Source organism: Pituophis catenifer, unplaced genomic scaffold (genome assembly GCF_029215685.1).
Source record: "Pituophis catenifer annectens isolate HBS135680 unplaced genomic scaffold, rPitCat1.0.hap2 SCAF_1, whole genome shotgun sequence".
NCBI lineage: Eukaryota > Metazoa > Chordata > Lepidosauria > Squamata > Colubridae > Pituophis > Pituophis catenifer.
In genome coordinates, this window is record NW_027256881.1 from 139,827,560 (window position 1) to 139,850,610 (window position 23,051).

Consider the following 23,051-nt stretch of genomic DNA (forward strand, 5'->3'; position numbering starts at 1 on the left):
AGCCATCATGGAAGCATAGTTGTCTATTTGAATTTCCTGGCTGATTAGATACAATGTTTGATATTTAAGGGATCATGATTTTATCTGTTTAGATTCTAAATTGAGCTGTTTTATATATCCTTCTGAATTCTTGTTGCCTTTAAGAACAACAAAGTGTTCCCTTTAAATAATCCTAAAGTATCTCAGAGACTAATCTTTGTCTTGCTAATGAATGGCTAAATGGTACAAAGGCTTCCTGCTGCAACAGTGAGTCCTAAACTGCATCCCACACAGAATATAGATTATCAGCTGTATCAAGAATGTAAGTTTAGCTACCTAAATTGCATTCTACACTATTGAGCGTGGCCTCTACTGGGAGCCTATAGGGTCTGCTAGACTGTATTTTACAATACAGTATCTAGTAGTAGGCAACATAGTTTCCGGGTCCCATCTAACTTTTAAAATCTATTTGTCAGGTATCTATCCATCATCTGTCTGTCTGTTAATTTGCCATGCTGTAAAGCACAACACAAGCTTCTCATAACACTTCTTTGCAATAGTATGTTGGGGATCACTGGAATAAGCCAGGAAGTGCTGGGGGCACATTCACCTTTGGCAAGTGGGTGTTTTGTGATTGGCCATGTCAGAGGACAGCTTTCTACTGTAGCCTTTTTGTGAGTATGTTCACAAAAGTTTAAATCTGCCCCCAGCTCTACAGGCTGCTTGCCTCTGCAACAGCATAAGCAAAATTTCATAAAAACTGATAATAGTTTATGGGCAATGATTATTAAACTCTGCACTGTATTGTACAAATTTCATAGCTTTATTTCCCGACATTAAATAAGTCTAAACTAGAAATGTTGTCTAAAATGTCTAAAAACAAATATTCTTTGTAGCATTTAAAGTGTTTTATTATTTGTACAAGAATGTGAATATCAAAACGTGCCCCCCACCCCCAATAACTCCCATCAAGATAGCCTTGATAGAAATCCACATGTGAAAATATTTAACAGTAAATGTATGTGCAAGGTAAATGGAACTAATTTTTGGCCGGGCTCTCTTTCAGTTTGGATTTGTGGTACTTCTGTCCAATGCCGTACGGTACATGTGCAGCAATAGTGCCCAGCTGCTGTGCTCCTTCAATGTGAAACATCTGATCATCGAAGAAAATGTGAGGTCTGATTTTTGCCAAGATTGGACCCTTGGGTGCCCCTGCGAGGAAGAGGGCTTCATCAATCTGCACTCCCCAGCTTCGAAGAGTCTTCAGCACTCTAGCTCCAGAGCTGGCAGCACTCCTGGCTGTTACCAGATAAGTCCTGACTGGTGAATCCAACCGTTCGTTCTTGAGGTAAAACTTCTTCTGGAGCCTTCCAAGGTCTTCCAGGAAACATTTCAAAGGGCCCTAAAGGTGCAAAAACATCACAAATACAATTAGAATTCTACACCGTTTTTCCTTTAAGGAAAGAGGCAGGATTGCTGATCATTAATGGGATTTTCAATGAATTGCAAACTTGTTAACTGTAGCGCATATGTAGTTATATTTAGACTGCCTTTGTAATTTCAATAGAGGGGGTAATTCCATGAGGGCAAAGGCTTCATTTAAAAAATCCACCCATGAAATAAGGGTGCATAATCTGTCAGAATCCAACACCATCCTGAAGTTAAGATTATTTATCAACAGGAGAGATGGCAATCTGTGGCTACACATGGTTTTTGGCTCATGGTGTTCCCTAAAATGCACCATCCAATTTTGTAAAAACAGTAACATTTTTGTCTTTTTATCTTTAAGTGACAAATGTCATTATGATTCTGTGTATTTTAAAAATTATTACTTATTTTATTTGGTTTTGCCATCTTACTTTGCTATAGTAGTCCATTATAAGATCCTTTGAACTGGTTATAAATATTTAAAATAAATATTTTAAAAATAAATACAATAAATATTTAAAATAAAGACATGGTTATTTCGCCAGGCCGGATTGGACTGAAGGGGTTTTTAAGGGGAGTTTTAATGGTTTTTAACAGTTAATATTGATTTTATCTGTTTTTATTGCTGTGAGCCGCCCTGAGTCCTTTCCGAAGAGAGGGCAGCATATAAGATAAATAAATAAATAAATAAATAAATAAATAAATAAATAAATAAATAAATAAATAACGAACAAGCTGGTTTTATGCATCTCTCCACCAAATTATTTGTAGCTCTTAAAAGCTTAATAAACATTTTGAGCAAGGAGCTCATACTTAAATCAAAACACGGACAGATTCCTAATTCCTTTTCAGAAAAAAAATTATTAAAATCAAAATACAGAATAAAAATATAGGCCACATTATAAGAAAACAAAGAAAATGTAGAAAGTGGCCCACTCTACCTTCGCCAGAGGTATATTCTCATGGATCTTCTCATGTTCAAAAAACCTATCCAGGCCATGTTCTTTCACAATGATTTCAGACTCATCAGAAAAAAGAACAGCATCTCCATCAAAGGCTACTCGGAGTTGTTTATCATCGTAAGGCACATTTTTATTTCCAGAAAATAAAGTGGCAGCAGCAATTCCTGCAGAAATATTACAGAAACAATTCAGGATGCTTTCTACTAAATCTCAAGGCTAGCATTAATGAATATTTCCAAAATGTACAAAATTGTCAGCTAGTTATGTGAGCAAAAATGGAAAGATCTAATAATTTTCTGCCTTTCTCATAGACAACTAGAATTGCCATTATGAACATGCCCACTTAGACTAAATGGAACACATTTTTTTCTTCTGTTCAATTGTGTCAATTTGTTGGATACTGTACAAGTCCTTGCAGTTTTCTTGATAAGGTTTTTCAGAAGTGGTTTGACACTGCCTCCTTCCTAGGGCTGAGAGAAAGTGATTATCCCAAGGTCACCCAGCTGGCTTTGTGCTCAAAATGAGACAAGAACTCACAATCTCATGTTTAGATTGGTGTCTTAACCACTACACAAGAGTCCAGTACACATGGAGACAGAAGACACAACTGCATTACCTTCTTATTAAATTATTCTCAAGTATGTAGGATCAGACCCATATTTTTAAATTTCTAATTAAGGTTTTGATTTAATCAAAAATTTCCATTTTTTAAAATTAAATTGATCCAGTTAAAGATTTTATTGAAAATGCAAATAATTCATCAAAACTTTGCTTAGTACTCAACCAAAGCAATGAAATACTCAATGCAAACCTGCTTCTATGGCTTCCTGGACTTTTTCAGAGTCAGCAGAAAGATAGAGATTGGTAAGGTATCCTTTCAGGTACCCGATGGGACTCTTGCCTCCAGTCATACAGAACCGTTCAATTAGAAGACCTAGATATTAAGAAAAATTCTCAGATCCAACTCATGCAGAAAAACTCTTACTTGCTGCTGTTATTTATGCAATAGTTATGTCCCAGTTAAAAACAATTTGAATCTACTTTAAATTTTATTGATGTTATATTTATGTGCAATGTATCTGAAATCTTTTTAGCTACACAATGCTAAAAGAAACAGCTGAAAAGAACCAGATATTTCTTGTTGAAAGAATGCATTTTCAGCTAGGCTGGAAGCAATCTCTCTGTGTGTCAGGATTCTACCCGACGTTTCAAGAGAAAAACTATTTTCCTCCAGACTGATATTTTGCTAATATAATTACCTAGCAGTATAATCCTAGGGTGGTAATGCTGGCATAGAAATAAAAAGGGTTACAAACTTCCTAAATGTGGAAAAGTACATTTCTAGGCAGAAGACTGAGGTGTAACCTGTTGTATAGCTCTGCTTTTAAGAATAGGAATAGCTGGCCAGCATACCTTTTATGGCTCAGAGTAATTAGGATTAGATATCTAAGCTCCATTTTTGTATTTTGGGCTTGAAAGACAAAGCAGGTGACCTAAAACAGAGGGGTTCCCTACCTTTCTAGCTCCATGACCGACAGCAGTGCGGGGTATGGTTTCACACATGCGCTACCTAAATTCCACACATGTGCAAATGAAGTTTCAAGTGCTCGCTGGCTGCTTGCATGGCCCAGTTCCCAACAGGCTGCAGACTGGAGGTTGGGGACCCCTGGCCTAAAAGATAAGATAGTCTCAAAAGAGCCCATCTCTCCTTACTTTGCGGTATGACCTTTGACGTGCTACCTAAACCTGATGAAACTCTTTGGCCAACAAGAACAGCAATACAATCATGCACTGTCCTATGTTTGTCTATGGAGATTCTCAGTCATCCAGGTCATGGTTGTCCCAAATGTGCTTTTTTTCAAAAGGCTGAAAGAAACTTCTTGGATGAGAAGTGAAATGTCTTCAAAGAAAAACCAGGAAGTCCAGTTGCCTCTTGAAAAAAGCACCTTTGGGACTGTCCTACATTACATTCAAATCTATGTAGTGCCATCAAATCCTCATCTCACAGCTGTTCTTTTCACACAAAAGGAATAACAATGAATCGAGCACCTTTATTTTAGTCTTAAAATTCTATAGTGTTAAGAATTCTATAGGATACAGAAAGATGAACAATGTCACAGTAGCCTAGCCTAATGCTTAGGCAACCAGACTTCAAACTCACCATAGTGGTTTATGCTGTTGATAAGTCTCACTCCCACTTGGGCATGGTTATTAGTCATGAGCACAATATCAAACAGCTCTTCATCATCAGGATATAATTCACGAAGTCGTGCATTTACATGTTCCACCGCCTGTGAGGAGCAAGTGGATAAACACATATATTTGCTCAATTATTTCATCAAGAGGCCTGGGTGGGATATGCCTAGAAGAAGAATGTATTTACCAGTCTAACCTGCCTATGACTTCACTTCTTGACCTCTCTTCAGGATGTGTTAGGGCTTGTTTGCAGATGTATCAAACACAATTGTCTTCCTTTAACAACTACAGTAACTAAGATGCTGAGGAACATAAATAGGGATGGCTTCACTAAACAAAGGGAGGTGGATGCCCAAGCAGGAGTAGCTTGATATACAGCAGGCAACAACCAGGGTTGGACATAGATGACCCAACCTGTGTCCCTTAGGCTAACTTGTTCTCCAAGCATGTGGAAGAAAGTGATCCATTTGCATGACTGAAGACTCAATTACTAGTATGATTAACTTCAGCACCTGGAATGGGTGGAGGGCATAATGTTGCCCTTTGCCTTAGGCAATAAAAGTTACTTGAGGTTTCCCTTGATAACTCTGCATTGTATGCATAGACTGAAAGTGACTCATCAGCATTTCAGTTTACAGCATTCTCAGCCTCACCTGGTGAAATAGGAGGCTGAAAATGAAACTTTGCCTGATCTGCTTCAGCACACTTTCTCAGCTTCTGTCATCATCTACTTTCTGCTTTCCCCCAAACTAATCGTATAATACCCTTGATGAAAAAGAAGGGAAGTTTAAGATAGAGCTATGAATTAGCTAGGTTCCAGTTGGATGAAATCACCAGGAAAAGGCTCAGTAGAACAGCATATTTGCATGGTAAATACCAGTAGGTCCACAGCTGAGTATCTTCAGCCACCATCAGTCAACGCAGATATACTAAGTTAAATGGAACACTGTCGTAGTTTAAAGCAATTTTTAATGCTCCTAAATAAGAGGGTTGTGGCAGAAGGGTGAAAATGATGCAGTGGCTCAAATAAGGGTACATACTGAGAAATGGATGGAAAGGAAGTATTGATAATGAAGAGGTGAGAAGTTAGAAAGAAAAGGACATGACAGTCAGAATTTTCTCTTCTAGCCAGTGATGGGAAGCTGACTATCTCTATAATGAAGAAGCTGAGGGATCACCAAATAGGGGCCGTGGTGCAACTCACCCCATGTTTTTACACAACAGTTTCTAGCAGATCATAAAGGAGGAAGTAAAGTATTTAAGGAGGTTCTCTAGAAAGAAATAACAGCAACAACTCCAAATTAAAAAAAAAACAAAAAACTCTGCTCCATAAGCAGCCTCTTTTGATGGAATGTTGAGAACATGATTATACAATTAAGCATTGAAATCCTTTTAAATCACAGGAACTGGCAAATTTCTAACAAGTAACTTTGCCAACTCAGATGGTCTTTTTACCCATGTTTGAGTGCTGACCCAACAGCTGCAGTCTAAAAAAGTTTGAGATTCTGTTGAAATCCATGAGATGTAATGGCTGCAAGAATCTCTAAGATACAAATCCAGGCAATTCAAATATATATTTATTTAGTAAAGATAGAATAACTTAATGCCTTTAGGTTTGACTTTGTTCCTTTTTTCAGAAAACAGAAAGAGGTGTAACAGAGAAATCATTATTTATGTGCAACTACTCCTCCCATTTATAGCTCCAGTGACGAAGCTCTCTGCAAACTGAAAAAAAAACTTTAAATTAGGAAAGACAAATAGAAAATGTCCATTAGTATAAATGTACATCATGACAAAAACCTCTGAATTTTTACTTCAAAGTCTCTTAGAAGAATGAGAAAATTTATAACATATAAACATAGATTTTCATTAGAAAATCTATAACATATAAAGAACGTTTGCTGGAATTGGGTATGACTAGTTTAATAAAAAGAAGGACCCGGTGACTGGATAGCAGTGTTCCAATACCTAAGAGGCTGCCAGAAAGAGGAGGGAGTCAAGCTTGTTTTCCAAAGCACCTGAGGGCAGGACAAGAAGCAATGGATGGAAACTAATCAAGGAGAAAAGCAACCTAGAACGAAGGAGAAATTGCCTGATAGAACAATTAACCAGAGGAACTTGCCTCTAGAAGTTGTGAATGCTCCAATAGATCGGACAACCATTTGTCTGAAATGGTACAGGCTTAAGCAGGGGATTAGACTAGAAGACCACTAAGGTCCCTTCCAACTCTGTTATTCTATTCTAATTCTATTCCTAATTCTAATTCTATTCATATTCACTGCATCTTTTTATTTAATAGGATTTAAAGACTGTAATATCTTTGTGATTGACCAGGAAATTCCCTACCCATTAACTGGGGAGACATCTCCAACCCTGTCTGTCAGATGGCAGAATTATGAAATACAGACTTATTATTTGCCATGTGTGCTCCAGGAGAAAGAAAGGAAGGATCAGAAGCTACAAAAAAAAAAAAAAAAAAAAAAATGGCAGGGAGGAAAGCATGAGCTAAATAGAAAAAAAAAAAAAAAAGATACCCAGGGAACTGAACGGAAAGGAGTTTACCTTGACAAAGGCAAAAGCAGGGCCAGGTTTCAGAGTGACGTTCTCGTTGGCCTGTTGGTATTCTACGTACTTTTCCAGACCTTGCTCTTCAAAAATTTTCCTTTCCTCCACCATGTCGAAGAGAGCTCGGGAAGACACTGCAATGGTGATGGCATTTTGAGGCTTGGGCTGAAGGAAAGAGGGAGGGGGAGGGAGAAAACCAAAACAAAACGGTTGAGCCCAAACCAAACGAAGACGGGGAAGTCTCGGGAGAAGCCAACAAGGGGAGGTTGTGGGGGGAAGCGTCTAGAGAAATAAAAACCACCACCAAGGGCCGAGGGGGAAAAGACACGCATGGGGGGGAGGGAGCTCCATGGAAGCCCACGAGTAGGAGTGGCGGGGAAAGCAACCGCACGCGGCGGAGGCATTTTAATATAAGGGGAAAAAGGAAAAGGAAAAGCCGGCATGGTCCCTGCCCCTCTTGAGGCAAGAGGGTCGCCGAAGCCGCCCCCCTTCCCGCGCTTTGGCTCGGCATTCAGCCCCAGCGTCCCTTCTCGACGGAAACGCCCACCCTTCCTCCCCGCAATACTCACCGGCCGGGGTCTCTTGGTGCTGGTGAGGCTTTCGTAGGCAATCCTCGCCGCCTCCCAGTCCATCTCGGCTCCGTCGGGTTCCTCTTGGGGGAGCTCCGGTTTGCTCTCCGCCTCGCTCTTCTGGGGTTCCCCTTTGTCAGGGCTAGAGCCGCTCATGGTTTTTGGGGGAGTTCGGCAGACGGGAGAAAAACCAAAACCAAAACCGGGTCTTCAACGAGGCCTGGAGAAGAAGCTGAGAAACCGCACCCCGCCAGGCATCCCACGGCCCCGCCCGCTCCAGCAGGAAGCCGCACAACCGGCTCTTTTACGCCCGGAGCAGCGGACTTTCTCTTGGGTTACGCGCGTCTTATTAATGCCTCGCTTCGCCACACCCTTTGCGTTTGAGCTGCGCCTGGGCCGAGGCGGAAAAGGGCGAGTCGGGTGAAGGGGAACCAATTTTTGACTTCTTTTTTTTTTTAAAGGAAACCTTAAATACAGGTAGTCCTCGGCTTACAACCACAATTAGGCCAACGTTTATCTTGCTAAGCCAGACATTTGTTAGTGAGTTTTGCCCCATTTTATGACCTTTCTTGGCTGCGTGAGCAGGGGGTTGGACTAGATGACCTCCAAGGTCCCTTCCAACTCTGTTAATGTTGTTACACGAATAGCAATCACACTTAGACTTATATACCGCTTCGCAGTGCTATATAGACCTCTCTAAGCAGTTTACAGAGTCAGCCTATTGCCCCCAATAATCTGGGTCCTCATTTTATCGACCTCGGAAGGATGGAAGGCTGAGTCAACCTTGAGCTGGTGAGAATCGAACTGCTGGCAACCAGCATCCAGCAGAAATAATCTGCAAGTACTGCATTCTAACCACTGTGCCACCACAGCTCTTTCACTTAACTGCCAATTGCTGCAGTTAAGTTAGTAACATGGTTGCTAAGTGAATCTGGCTTCCCAGTTGACTTTGCTTGTCAGAAGTTCACAAAAGATGACCACATGACCCTGGGACACTGCAACCGTCATAAATATGAATCTGTTGACAAGCATCCAAATTTTGACCACGTGACCATGGGAATGCTACAACAGTCATGTGAAAAACAGTCATAAGTCACTTTTTTCAGTGGCATTGTAACTTTAAATGGTTACCAAGTGAACTGTTGTAAATTGAGGACTACCTATACATTCAATTTCAACCCATCTGAAAAAAAAGGGAGTAATGGATCTTGACTGTTGGGTTGGGTTAGAAACTTTTTAAGGAAGGAAGCAGTGAATGCCAACTTAGAAAATAACCACCAATGAGTTCCATAATGGGGGTTCCTTCAGGAAAATGGGAATGGAACAGGATTTTAATATGAAGAAAAAGGGCCTGGGAGCAATTTTCATTTTTCTTGGTTTTTTATCTCCCTTAGGTCTTATGGTTCTGTCAGCTGGGAGTATATGAGGCAACAGGTGTTGCTGTTTTTGCTATTGGTGGTGGTTGGGCTTGTGCTTCAAAAAGTATAAAAAGGGCTGATTTTTGCCTCCAAGGAGTGGAGTGAGTGAATCTTTCCCAAAAGATGTTTTCCAAGGAGGTTATATCTGTGTTTCTCAACCTTAATGACTTTAAGTTGTGTGAACTTAAAAGTGCCAGAATTCCCTAACCAGCCATATGTCTTAAAGTTAGCCCAATGTTTCTCAACCGAGGCAGACTATGTTTGTGTCTGGAAAACATGGGAATTACAATTAAAACATTTAGAGGGCATTAAATTATATAAATTAAAAATATTTATTTTAAAAACTAAACAAAATATGATAACATTAATAGATATTCAGTCTTTCTATGGCGTTAAAATATCCAAGATTATATAACATGAAAGATGGGCATTGAATTTCTCGGAAGAGGTGACTCTTGCCCATACAGAATAATGCCTTTGAAGTTGTGTTTTAATTTTGCCTAATAAGGAAAATGTAATAAGATCTCTGAGATGGCCATTCTATAATTTAGAATTAATGGTGTTTAATCTTTAATACAAAAGCTGGTTTTGTGGAGTGATTAAGGCATCAGGATAGAAATTAGGTGAGTTTGGAGTTCTACCTTAGGCATGAAACCAGCTCGGTTATTTTAGGCCAACCAATCTTGTCAGTCCTGGGAAGAAGGCAATGGTAAACGGCTTCTGGCTAAAAAAAACTGCAGGGATTAAAAGAATGGATTTGAAGGCATTTTTTTAAAAAAAAGGCCTTAAAAGATGTCTTTAGTGAAAGGAAAACTAAATAGGTAAAAGTAAAAGGAAGCTTTTTTAGAAAAGTATGGAAAATATGAACTGTTCCTTCATAAATATGTGTAAAAAAATATGTGGAAAAACAACTGTAATATATTGGAAAAATAGTCTTTTCTTCCTCTCCTTGATGGGGAGAAACCAAGTTTCTCAAAGAATAGATTCATTAATTCCTAAAAGAAATAAATGCTAACCCTGTAGGTTCTCTGCCTGGTTGCCAATTGCTGATAATTTGGAGGGAAGGTTTATTGATTGATTCATTGCAACTGTGATGATGACTGTGTGACGGAGTGGTTAATGTGATGTAGTGTAAAGTATGTTGGAAGCATATATTAGCATCATGCTTTTCAAACTTGGTAACTTTAAGATGTGTAGACTTTTTTTTCTTTCCTACTGCCCTCTCCTATTGGTCAGCTGCAGTGAGTACTGATTGGCTTGTTACATCTGGAGTAGTGAAGAGCATTAAGAATGGTTTGAATAGAGTGGAGAATGGAAATGCTATCAGCAAAAAAAGAGGAACAGCTGAAACAGCTGGAAATAACTGATAATACTATAAGCCAGTGTTTCTCAACCTTAGCAACTTTTAAGATATGTGGACTTCAACTCTCAGAATTCCCCAGCCAGCATACTGGGTTTCAGCATGATATAGCATGCATTCTGGGAGTTGAAGTCCACACATCTTAAAGTTGTCAAGTTCGGAAAATACTGGCCTAGAGTGTATTCCTTTATTGACAGAAAGGCAAAAGATACAAGTCTGGCAACAGAATGACATGGGAGAAGTAGGAGAAACTCATTTGTGGGACTGATAGAAAAAAAACTCAGTGAAAGCTTATGCAAGCAATAGTAAAAGAGGCTATAGAGGTAAAATGCCTTCCCAAGTGACTCAGCCATCTGGAATCTCCAAGAGACAAAGAGAACCGCTGTCACAGGGAGCCCATGAGCCAAGAAAATATTTTACTGGGTAAAGAGACTGAAAGTGAAAGCAGTTTCAAGGAAGTGGGGGGGGAAATCTCTATACAGTACAGTATTTAAAGCAGCAAATAAGAGATAAAGCAAAGCAAAGCAAATAGAAAACAGCAAAGTAAGAGTTTCAAGGAAGAAAAATATCTATAGTACAGTACAGTATTTAAAACAGCAAAGTAAGAGCTAATAAAAGGAGAAACTTTTTAATTTCAGTATACCAAACGAAAAGTACGCTTATAGCCCAATGTGGTTAGCGTGGGACGTGATGATGAAACTAAGAGGAAAACAGTGAAAACTCTGCAAATAATATAATAGACTTGTAGGAAATGATCTGGAGCAAGGATGTCAAACTTGCATCATCATGTGACGTATGGTGACTTTTTCCCTCTTCACTAAAATTGGGGTGTGTGTGACACATCTGGCCCGCGGCCCGTGAGTTTGACACCCCTGACCTGGAGTGTGGATTAAGACTATCAGTAAAAATTGAAGCAATACCAGTGAAGTATAAAACAATAAATAGAACACTTTATTGGATGAACTCTTATCAGCTGGTATGTCCCGACTGTGTCTAAAACCATCCTGAATGAACCCATAACACTGGGTTCCCACTGACAGTTTATTAAAGAAATATATGTTATGATAGATCAGCTAAAATAAATGATCTGAGATTTGGATTTTGACAGCCTTCCTCTGAGAGACTGAGTTTGCCATTCCCAAGATTTCCTGACAGTAGTTATATGGGGGGAGGAAGGATACTTCATAATGAATCCTAATTTTTTAAAATTCAGCACCTTTAAATAAATATATTCTGGCATAGTTTCTCTATGAATTGGGCTCACAAATCAAATCTGGAATAGTCAGCAGCTTTCCAAGTGATTTCACAGATTTACCAGCATATGCCTCCATTTCACATTTTTATAACCCTAAATTGGAATTCAGCCCTGTTGCCTTCAGAGGGACTTAATTGCCAAATTACATTGTTACTGCATATATCATCTGTAGTGATAAATATGCATTCCTTGCAAATAGAAGTATTGGAATGAGATTTAGATTTGGCCTGAATGCCACTGAAGGCTACCTCCAGCCCTGTGAGTTATGGTTGTAAGACAGCAATAGACTACCTGAAGGCCAGGTACCATAGTAGCTATCTGTGAAACAAAGATCTTAAAAAAGTTAAAAAGGCAATGGCAACCCTCTGTATTGTTGCCAAGAAAACTACATGAACCTCTCTATAAAACCACCAGGAATCAAGCTGTACTTCATTTTTACTAGAAAGTCTCAAACTGATTAATCAATTTTCTCCTGACTATTCCATGAAGTTTCCATTTTCCTCTCCCATTTTCCAGATGTGTGGAAAAATAAAAATAGTTGATTAAGCTGTTGCTTAAATGGAAGCTGATGTATCCTTTTAAACACCTGACCAAGAGGAAGGGATTAAGAGTTTTAAGAGTTTAAGAATTTATTCGATTTCTATATCGCCCTTCTCCTGAAGGACTCAGGGCGGTGTACAGCCATATTAAAATACATAGATTTATAAAATTTTAAACCAATTAAAATCAATATATAAAATTGGCCCGCAAGTTAAAACATACATACACCCATAATAAAAAATCATATTAGGCCAGTTCGGTTTGCTGGAATAGGAGGGTCTTAAGTGCACAGCAAAAAGTACCCAGGTTGGGGCTAAGACGGAGTTCTAGGGGCAACTCATTCCAGAGGGCTGGTTGCCCCCACAGAGAAGGCTCTCCCCCTGGGTATCGCCAGTCGGCATTGTTTGGCCGACGGACCCTGAGTCCCTCTGTGGGAGCGTATTGGCCGGTGGGAGGTTGTTGATGGCAGAAGGCGGTCTCATAGATATCCCAGTCCTAAAGCCATGGAGCGCTTTAAAGGTGGTAACCAACACCTTGAATCGTACCCGGAAGACTACCGGGAGCCAGTGCAGCTCGCCCAGGAGGGGTGTTATGTGGGTGCGACTCGGCGCACCCATAACCACCCGTGCAGCCGCATTCTGCACCAGTTGGAGCCTCTGAGTGCTCTTCAAGGGGAGCCCCATGTAGAGAGCATTGCAGTAGTCCAGATAGGACGTCACGAGGGCATGAGTGACCGTGCGCAAGGCATCCCGGTCCAGAAAGGGACGCAACTGGTGCATCAGGCAAACCCGATAGAAAGCTCCCCTGGCCACGGCCGTCATATGATCTTCCAAAGACAGCTGTGCATCCAGGAGAACACCCAAGTTGTGAGCCCTCTCTGTGGGGGCCAGGATCTCACCCCCAATAGTCAGCGATGGAGCCAGCTGACTATACCGGGATGCCGGGAGCCACATCCACTTGGTCTTGGAAGGGTTGAGCTTGAGCTTGTTTCTCCCCATCCAAATCCGCACAGCCTCCAGGCACCGGGATATCATGTCAAGGGCATCATTGGGGTGGTCCGGGGTGGAGATGTACAGCTGAGTATCATCAGCGTACTGATGGAATTTCACCCCCAAACCAGGAATGATCTCACCCAGTGGCTTCTGAGGTACAGTGGTCTCCCTCGGACATAGACTTTCTTTAATAATAACCACCACCCCTCCGCCCCTACTCTGGGCTCTTGGCTGATGGAATGCCCGGAAACCTGGTGGGCATATTTCAACAAGGGGCACCCCCCCCTTCCAGGCCCAACCAGGTCTCGATGATACCTGCCATGTCCACTCCCCCCTCTTGAATAAGATCGTGAATGAGGGGGGCTTTATTTACCATGGACCTGGTGTTGCACAACATCAGCCGGCGGCCCAGGCCCTGAGGCTCTGAGCTACCTGGGGAACGAGAAAAGCTTTGGGGACCGGAGTGCGCAATCGCTCGAAGATAGCGAGTGCGCACTCCCGAAACATGATATGCCCCCCTGCTTCCACCATACCTGCCCCTCCCACCCACAGTACTAATTAAACAGCCCTCACTAGATCGAGTTCTAGCCCCCTCCCTAGTATCCGGCCCTGCACCCCTAATGCCGCAGCCCCCCGCCGGACCTGGCCTTGACCCTGGTGGATTACCCCCCAAACCCACTCTGGTCGTCCCTGAACCCCTTAAAATTTTGATTAAAAACCCATTAAAAAAAACCCCTCAATCTCCTCTTTGCCGCATGCCATCTCTCGGGGTTCCAAAGCCCATCATCAAGATAGGCCCTTGATTAACAGTTTTGATCAGTCTGTGCTAAAATTAGGGAAAGTTAAGGAAGATCTCACTCAGGGCATAACCTAGAGGCTTTATTAAAATGCAATTCACCAGTATTTGAGACAGCAGAGATGTCTACTAGTTTGACAAGTGTAGCTGAACCCAAATCTGCTTGGGGTGGGTGGCTTGGGGGGTGGTTCTCTCCCAATAGTTGTTGGGAACAAATTAAAATATTAGTGCTTTCCCTTGGTGTCATTTCTCCTTCCACTGAGAATCACTTGCAGGTGGTACTAAGAACATCAGTTGTCTTCCTTAATGGGTGATGGGATAATACTGAGTGTAGATATGTGCTTTGAATGGTGTGTTTTAGCCATCTGGCAAACTCCCGTAACTAAGGATCTCACATAAACTGCCAAGAAGCAGTTTGCACCTGCCAAACATTATGCAAGCAAATGCCTATGCGAAATCTATTTCCCCCCTCTCTTCTGCAGCCCAAGCATGAATAACCATAGATGGTAGTGTCCTGAGGGGAGAGAGAGGGGAGCTAAGCAAAGAAAAACTAAGAAGATCTCAATTGATGACCATGTCATCAAGCACTTGTAGAAGAGGCTTGTTAAGCCATGACCAAGGCAACAATTGGGTGGGGAGAAAAGAGAAACCATATATAAAACTGGAGCAGCCAGGCGCAGGAAAAGAATTCACTGGCTTTGTGAACAATAACAAAGAGCTGACAATTATGAAATAATAGAAATGTTGCAATTGCAAATAACAGAGATTGCAATGGATTACTTTTTAATGACTTGACAGACAAAAATATAGAAGTACATTCTTCTGCACTTTAATGGCAAGACCATGAAAAATTTCAACATGTTGCCTGTCTTTTTATTTTTGTTGTGTGAGAATTTACTCAAGCTACTCATACCTTTATTATGTAGATCAGGGGTGTCAAACTTGCATCGTCACATTGTCATCACATGATGTATCGTGACTTTCCCCCCTTCTCTAAAACAGGTGGGCGTGGCCAGCGTGTGACGCATCCGGCCTGCGGGCCGTGAGTTTGACTTCCCTGATGCAGATTAATAATTAGGATTGCATCAGAACACTGTTAAGATGCAGGAAAGTAACACATAATTTTCATTCCCTATATACCTGTTCATTGTAGACCGCCTACAGATCTTCCCTCAAAGCAGTATTACCTTCCAGTTAAATTTCTATATGGATGGTAACATTTTCCTAAGATTGAAATGGCCATATGAGATCACTTGCAAAATTAGTTTCCCCCCAATTGCTGTGGAAATATTCTTGCACAAATGTGATGAAATGTGTATTTCATATGCTCTTTAAAGAAATATTGGATTCATGTAATGCTTTTCTGAAAATTCTACATGCTAGTCATGCTGCCCCCAGCTGTTTCTGAAATCTGGTTCAGAAACTCTAGTCTGGATTGCAGTGCATTGGGAACAGGCTGGGCCAATGGGCCATTGGACTGTGGCACTGCAAGATCTCACTGGTCATTCCTCTGTTTCTTCTTCTTCCTAGTCATGCAGGGAAGGTACCAGTATGGCTCACCTACATGAACTGGTCTATTAGTGTCCGCTTTTCTTTTTAGGGATTGTTCCTTCTTACTAGTTCCCATGTCTTTCCTTTCACTTCCCAGATGTTTGCCCACATGGATGGTTTTCCCTCCCTCCCTTCCTACTTCATCTCTTTTGACCTCAAAGCAGACCTTACTATAACAGGGTATATAGTATTATTCCTAGCTCTGATATAGAACAATCAAAGCAACAAGATTACAGGTTGTTCTTTCAGTCCTACCTTCTTTGGTAGTCCATGGAGAGTTTGTAACAGGGAGAAACTTGATATAATTTAGCTACGTAGAAACAAAAGAACAATGTTTCTCTGTTGCAATTTAAGGATGCTTAAAAAGTAGAATGGGATGGAATTCCTGGGAGTATGGAGGTATAGTGTAGAAAAGCAAGGGGAGTATGGTTCATTCAGCCCGGATTTTTTTTGGGGGGGGAAATGTCCTTTCATGTCTCCATTAAGTTGCCCACCAAAATGTTACCCATCTATCTACTTGTGGCCACCTGCTTTCCAACTGCTGGGTCATTAGACATAGACAAAAGACATTGGACTCCCCCTGGAAATTATTAAGACTGAATAATTGTAAATATTGGCATGACAGAGTAAAGAGATGATAGAGCAAATTCATCATTTTGGGGAAAGCCAAGATAATCTGCAAGAGCCTGTAGTACAGTGGACTAAAGCACTGTTATTAACATCTGCTGCTTGCAATTACTGCAAATTCAAATCTCACCAGGCTCAAGGTTAACTCAGCCTTCCATCTTTTCAAAGGTAGGTAAAATGAGGACCCAGATTGTGGGGGCAATAAGCTGACTTTGTATAAATATACAAAAGTATGAAGGCTATTGCTTAACGCATTGTAAGCTGCCCTGAGTCTCCGGAGAGGTGGCATATAAATTACAGCAAATGAGGAGAAGTAGGAAATTATGCTAATAAATATAAAAATGTGTAGGCATTTACACAGCAGATAAAAGTAACGGAATTGTTTTCAGTAAGTACATTCTAGTAAAATGTCTTTCCATTCTAAATGCATATTATCTATGCTGAAATTTTTAAAATATCTGTGAGACATTAATATTCCGAGAATTACTCAAAATCACTTAATATAGATTAGTTGCTTCTTGTCATAGTTTGAAGATTTTAGATCATTTGTTGCTTTCTTTAGAAATACACAATTACGTCCAACACCAAATAGGTTGACTGCCTTTTGGTCTTCCCCTCCTAAGCTGTTTGCAATATGTATTCTAATGCAATTTTCAGTAAACTGGACAATTTTGTTTATTAACTTGCAGGATTTTAGTTTGATACAGACCTAGGTTTGCTTACCGTAAAGTAGCCTCTGCAATGCTGAATGGGATTTAATCCCAGGTACTGGCAAGAAACACCTTAGCACCTTCTCCAATTTAAATTAGCATACCCATGCATCAGACACCATACTCATTGCTGAAAGTTTTAAAAACCAAAGAGGATATTTTCATGCAAATTCCCTTGTTTAAAAAAATCTAAAATAAATATACTGTAGTCAAATAAGAGCCAATGCTACCATTTAAAAAGTTGGAGCCTCTTTCCCCAAGGCCTTTGATTAGTGAAATTTTCCCTATACAGTATACTGTAGACACATTAAAACAATTTATTTTTTAAAGTGAATTAGTACTATTAATACTACATGTATGCAGCAAGATATTAAAGGTTTATTTTACAAAGGATTAAGAGAAAAATTAAATTTCACTCATCCTATGCATATGAGTGTCCTAGGTTGAATTGCACCATTCTGTACTTTTATGTTTTTAATATCCCAGTAAGCTAGCTCCATGATAATACTGTATATTTTGTGTACTGTATAGTTTAGCTCTAAGAATGAGCAAATAACAAGAAATGGAGCTGTACCTTTCCCCTGAAATGTTGGGGTTGGATTGGCTCTCTTTGCATGATAACAATTTGAAGAGGCATTTAATTGAAGGAATCTAGTCAGCATTGAAATGTATGGGTTTTTTCTCCCTCTCCCCATTTCATTCTCAGCAGTATTGTCATTGGGATTGTCCAAAGCAGGGGTCTCCAACCTTGGCAACTTTACGCCTGGCGGACTTCAACTCCCAGAATTCCCCAGCCAGCAAAGCAAAGCTGGTTGGGGAATTCTGGGAGTTGAAGTCCGCCAGGCTTAAAGTTGCCAAGGTTGGAGACCCCTGGTCTAAAGACTATCTACATTTATTTGTTTGATTCTGAGGGGAAACCTCATAAAACTCTGAAGCCTGATTCATACCTCCTTTATAAGTCATTTATTGTTTAAGCATATGGTAAAAGGTAAAGATTCCCCTCGCACAGTCATTCCCAACTCTAGGGGGCGGTACTAATCTCTGTTACAAACAAAGCTGAAGAGCCAGTGCTGTCCGAAGACGTCTCCATGGTCATGTGGCCGGCATGACAACGTCAAAGGCGCATGGAACACTGTTACCTTCCCACCAAAGGTGGTCCCTATTTTTCTACTTGCATTTTTATGTGCTTTTGAACTGCTAGGTTGGCAGAAGCTGGGACAAGTAACAGGAGCTCACCCCGTTACGTGGCACTAGGGATTCGAACCACTGAACTGCCGACATTTCAATCTACAAGCTTATTATTATTATTATGTTTAAGCATAATAATTACCTAATTATTCACTGGGTTCAAATAGCATTCTATGTCACAGTTTGCTTGATCCCTCATTTATTAACTAAGTTCCAGTTGTAGGTAGGACTATTCACACCTGTAAATCCTAAAGTTGACTAGATTGAGATTCATGAGAATGACTATGGGCTGTTTTAGGAAATTAATAAAATGTGTAGCCCAGGGAAGTCAATAAAATTTATAGTCCACTTTGTATCTAAGCTTCTTCATAGATACGTTTAGCTGTAATACTATCATCATGCAGTTCAGGATTTTTATTTAAAAAAAAAACGTTTTAGGATAAATTTAGAACAGTGAAATACATTTATATATTTCATGTAGCATAAAAATGGGCCTTGGTGCATTTTTACTAGGAGCACAAAGATGAGAACAATTTCCTATCCAAACCTTGAGTAAGGGAGGCACTGAACAATTAGATAAGATCTATAAAATATTGGGAAGAGAAGATATGGAGAATATGAAACAGAAGACTAGCTGTCTCAAAGGGAAACAGGAATAAAAGGAAATTTGGTTTGTACATTTCAGAAAAAAAAGCCACAAAGCTTTGCAACATCATAAGTCACTGGATTTGCAGCCTATATTCAAGTTGCTGCAAACCTAAACTGGCTTTGCTTCTCTTGATCCCCCTAATACATTACTTATACTTTGGGTGCAGAAACCCCTTGCTCTAGGGAAAAGTGCATTTATTACAGTGCTTGCTCATTTTTGTTCCACACTAGAAAGACCACAATGAACTGCTTTCTGGGCCTAGGAAGGAAGCAACACTTAATTCTTCAGCCATAAGTCTTTTGCTTTTTGCTTGCTGCTGTCTCTGCTTTACAGTTAAGGAATCTCAGGATGTGGCCGAGTATTAGCATTTCCCCTAACTACAATAGACATATATTTTAGCATTTAAGCCTTTTCAGTTTCTAAACTGCCTAAGCCACCAACCACAAGGCACCCAAATAATCAATATCATTCAAGAGCTGAACACCGATAAATTATGACCATAGATTCAGTGTGCAGAACCTTCCTATTTAACTTCACAAAAATAATTTTCTTACATTTTTTGTCAAGATAGAAATGCTAGTATAATCTTGAGCTGAGGTGCCTCCTGGACAAAGGAAGCCTGGGTTCAAGGCCTTACTTTTTTTTTTTTTTTTTAATTTGATTTATATGCCGCCCTTCTCCGAAGACTCAGGGCGGCTTACAATGCGTTAAGCAATAGCCTTCATTCTTTTGTATATTTTATACAAAGTCAGCTTATTGCCCCCACAAACTGGGTCCTCATTTCACCTACCTTAGAAAGGATGGAAGGCTGAGTCAACCTTGAGCCTTGGAGAGATTCGAACCAGCAGAAATTGCAGGCAGCTGTGTTAATAACAGGGTGCACTAAACCCCTGTACTATCAAGGCTCTTTACTTGACCATAGAGCTCACTAGCTACTTTGGGCTAATTATAATCTGTCAAGCTACTTTTAGTGGGGAAATTGTGAGGTAAAGGCACAACCTGTATCTCAGCTTCATCTAGAGGAAATAACTCAAGTAATTAAAATTAATTAATAATTTTAAAAGTTAGTGTTAATGTTTTAATGTTTTAAATGCTCTATTTTATATTGTGTTTTGTAATATTGCAATAAATAAATAAACTTAGCAAGTCTTAATGCACATTGGTACAATTTTGAATTTACTAGAGTTGGGTTGGAACATTGGAAAATACTTCAACTTTGGAAGTTATGTACCACCTGCCCGCTATATTAGTTAACTTTGGCAGAATAGGCTGTAATGCAGAAAGATACAGAAGGAAAAAGAAGTATAGGATGATTACAAGCAAAGTGGATAGACTCAGTTCCAATGGCAGTACAGTGTATCATTGGAAGAATTGAAAGACCAGGTTAGGGATCATCATGGAGAAAATCCATGTGGTTGCCACGAGTTGAAAACAACTTCGTGGCACATAATCAGTCATCCGAAGTTCCCCTCTTGTCCTGTTTCAGGTTTCAAACTCGCACTGGCCTCATTAGGTGACAGTAGCAATTTACAGTACTCAAGGCTGAAGAGTCAACAGCAGACAAGGAAAGGAATGTAGATCAAAACAGAGTCTCTGGAAAAGAAAGCTTGTCTGAGTGGTTTCACTTTCAACAAGAGCATACTAAAGAGTAGTCAAAATCCAGTTCAAAATTCAGAGAGTCCAGTAGGGTTTGTCAACCAGCCCAGGGTCAGAGTTTCTCAAGCAAGATTCATGGAATAATACCCCAGAACAGGAAATCAGAAGCTCATTTTCAACATAGATCAGGCTATAGTCAGCTATCTGTAATCAAAAGAGTTCCTCCTTTCCTTAGCAAGGAGCCTCGTCATCTTTATTCTGCTATCCACACTCTCGGAATCTGAGAACTTTGATGCAATACGTTCTCATCTGACTGCTCCAGCTGCTCGGTTGGTGCCTGTGTTGACCAGGTGTCCTCTGTGGCTGCCATTCCACTGGTTTAGCTGGACCATATCTTCAGAGTTTGAGTCCTGGACCACAATAATTGCAAGGGAATAATATTTACTACTAATTAATTATTTGGATTAAATTATGATTTTATTGTACTTGTTTCTTTTTTTTTATTTTTTTTTATTTATTTATTTATTTATTTATTTTTTCTAATAAAACTCATTTATTTGTTATAAAGAAAATAAAACACCTCACTAACTAAGAAAAGTTAATTGTTACATTTTTTTTATTGCAAAAGTTTTACAATTACATTTTCACCCCTTTTTTCCCCCCACCTCCCCCCCAAACTTCCCAACCTCCCTAACCCTCCCTAACCCTCCCCTCCCCCCAGACTTCCCTATAATATACTCATACTCATAAAGAACCCTAATATAACACTTATATATAAACTTGAACCCCACCCTCCCCTGTATAATTTTTCTCTTTATCTCATTACATTAAAAAAATTTCTAATACATTATTTTCAAATAAATGCTATTTGATACTTTCTAGTTTGATATTTGTTCTGAACATATTCTATCCACCTTTTCCATTCCCACTCATAAGTCTCTTGTGAACAGTCTTTTAAATATGCTGAAATCTTCGCCATCTCTGCAAAACTGGCCATCTTCAAAGTCCATTCCTCAATTGTGGGCAAAGCTTCATTCTTCCAATATTTACCTATCAACAATCTTGCTGCTGTTATCATATACAATATCAATTTTGTTTCACCCGATGTAAAACCCTTAACTATACCCAATAAAAACAGTTGTGGAGAAAATTGAATTTTTTTCTTCAAAACATTCTGCATGACCCACCAAATTTTTATCCAAAAAGCCTTAACTTTCCTACAGGTCCACCAAACATGATAATATGTAGCATCCAAGCATTCACATCTCCAACATTTTGGCTGAACATTAGGGTACATACATGACAACTTTTTGGGATCTAAATGCCATCTATAAAACATTTTGTAGAAATTTTCCCTCAGGTTCTGCGACTGTGTAAATTTAACATTCTGAACCCAAATTTTTTCCCATGTTTCCAGCATCACTGGTTCTTCAAAATTCTGTGCCCACTTAATCATACAGTCTTTAACTAATTCAGTTTCTGAATCTCTTTCTAGCAAAACATTATAAAGCCTTTTGATATGCATTGGACCTTTCTCTCTTATATGTCTAACCAATTCTTCCTCATGCAACATAATACCAGTTTTTTGGTCCTCTTTCCATCTCAATTGTAATTGATTATATTGTAACCAAGTTAAATTAATCCCTTCATCCAACAGTGTCTGCAATGTCTTCAGCTGCCATCTGCCCGCATCTGTAAAAAGAACCTCTTTATATAAAAACCCCCCGAGTGACATTATATTTGTATTCCACAAAGTATGACCAAGATCCAGCCATAACGGTATTTTATAATCCCATTTGAGTCGGTGCTTCTTCCAAACTCTCATCAAAGAATCTCTAAGTATATGACTTTTGAATACTTTATCTACTTTGTCGTCGTAAAATAAATAAGCATGCCATCCAAATTCAAGATCAAAACTTTCTGCATTCAATATTCCAGTCTTTTTCCTTCCAAACCAATCACTTGTTAAAGTTAAAGCTGCTGCATCATAATATAGCTGTAGGTTTGGAAGTTTAAGACCTCCTCTTTCTGGAACATCTTGCATAATTTTCAATTTCACTCTCGGCTTCTTCTCGTTCCAGACAAACTTATTCACTCCAGATTGCCAAACATTCAATTGTTTATCACTTTTAAGCACCGGAATCATTTGAAACAAAAAAAGAAATCTTGGCAAAATGTTCATCTTAACTGCTGCTATTCTTCCAAGTAAAGACAGCTGCAGTTTTTTCCAAGTCTCCATGTCTTTCTGCACCTCTCGCCACAACACCTCATAGTTATTTTGAAACAATTTCATGTTTGATTCTGCAACCTGAACTCCTAGATATTTTACCTTAGGTACAGTCTCAAAACCTGCCCTCCTTTCAAGCTCATATTTACGATCTTGTGTCATATTTTTAACTATCATTTTAGTCTTTTTTGGATTCAGTCTAAAACCTGAAACTTTACCATAGTCTTGTATAATGTCCTTCATCAGGATTATTGATTCCATTGGTTGTGATAGGGTAACAACCAGATCATCTGCAAATGCCTTTATTCTGTAATCCTCTTGCCTAATCATTATTCCTTTCAAGATATTAGAGTCCCGTATTGTATTTAACAAGACTTCTAGTGTTAGAATAAATAAAAGTGGGGACAACGGACATCCCTGTCTTGTTCCTTTTTCAATTTTAA

The 23,051-nt window shown here is 39.6% G+C and overlaps 1 protein-coding gene across 1 annotated transcript; it reads right to left on the reverse strand.

Moving 5' to 3' along the window:
- Positions 1 to 877: 877 nt before the first annotated feature.
- Positions 878 to 8,028, reverse strand: NT5C1B (5'-nucleotidase, cytosolic IB). The gene is made up of 6 exons (XM_070932997.1): positions 7,700 to 8,028; positions 7,128 to 7,295; positions 4,531 to 4,660; positions 3,181 to 3,303; positions 2,349 to 2,533; positions 878 to 1,381 (listed from the first exon to the last, which is right to left on the reverse strand). The coding sequence occupies exons 1-6, from the start codon at positions 7,853 to 7,855 to the stop codon at positions 1,019 to 1,021; spliced, it is 1,125 nt and encodes a 374-aa protein (XP_070789098.1). The 5' UTR covers positions 7,856 to 8,028; the 3' UTR covers positions 878 to 1,018.
- Between the last annotated feature and the right edge of the window lie 15,023 nt (positions 8,029 to 23,051).

Excerpts from the sequence above, each read along its gene's own strand:
- NT5C1B (XM_070932997.1), bottom strand. The coding sequence starts at position 7,855 with ATGAGCGGCTCTAGCCCTGACAAAGGGGAACCCCAGAAGAGCGAGGCG. Across the intron at positions 7,296-7,699 it reads GCACCAAGAGACCCCGGCCG|CCCAAGCCTCAAAATGCCAT; the intron begins GTGAGTATTGCG and ends TCTTTCCTTCAG. Across the intron at positions 1,382-2,348 it reads AGAATATACCTCTGGCGAAG|GGCCCTTTGAAATGTTTCCT; the intron begins GTAGAGTGGGCC and ends TTGCACCTTTAG.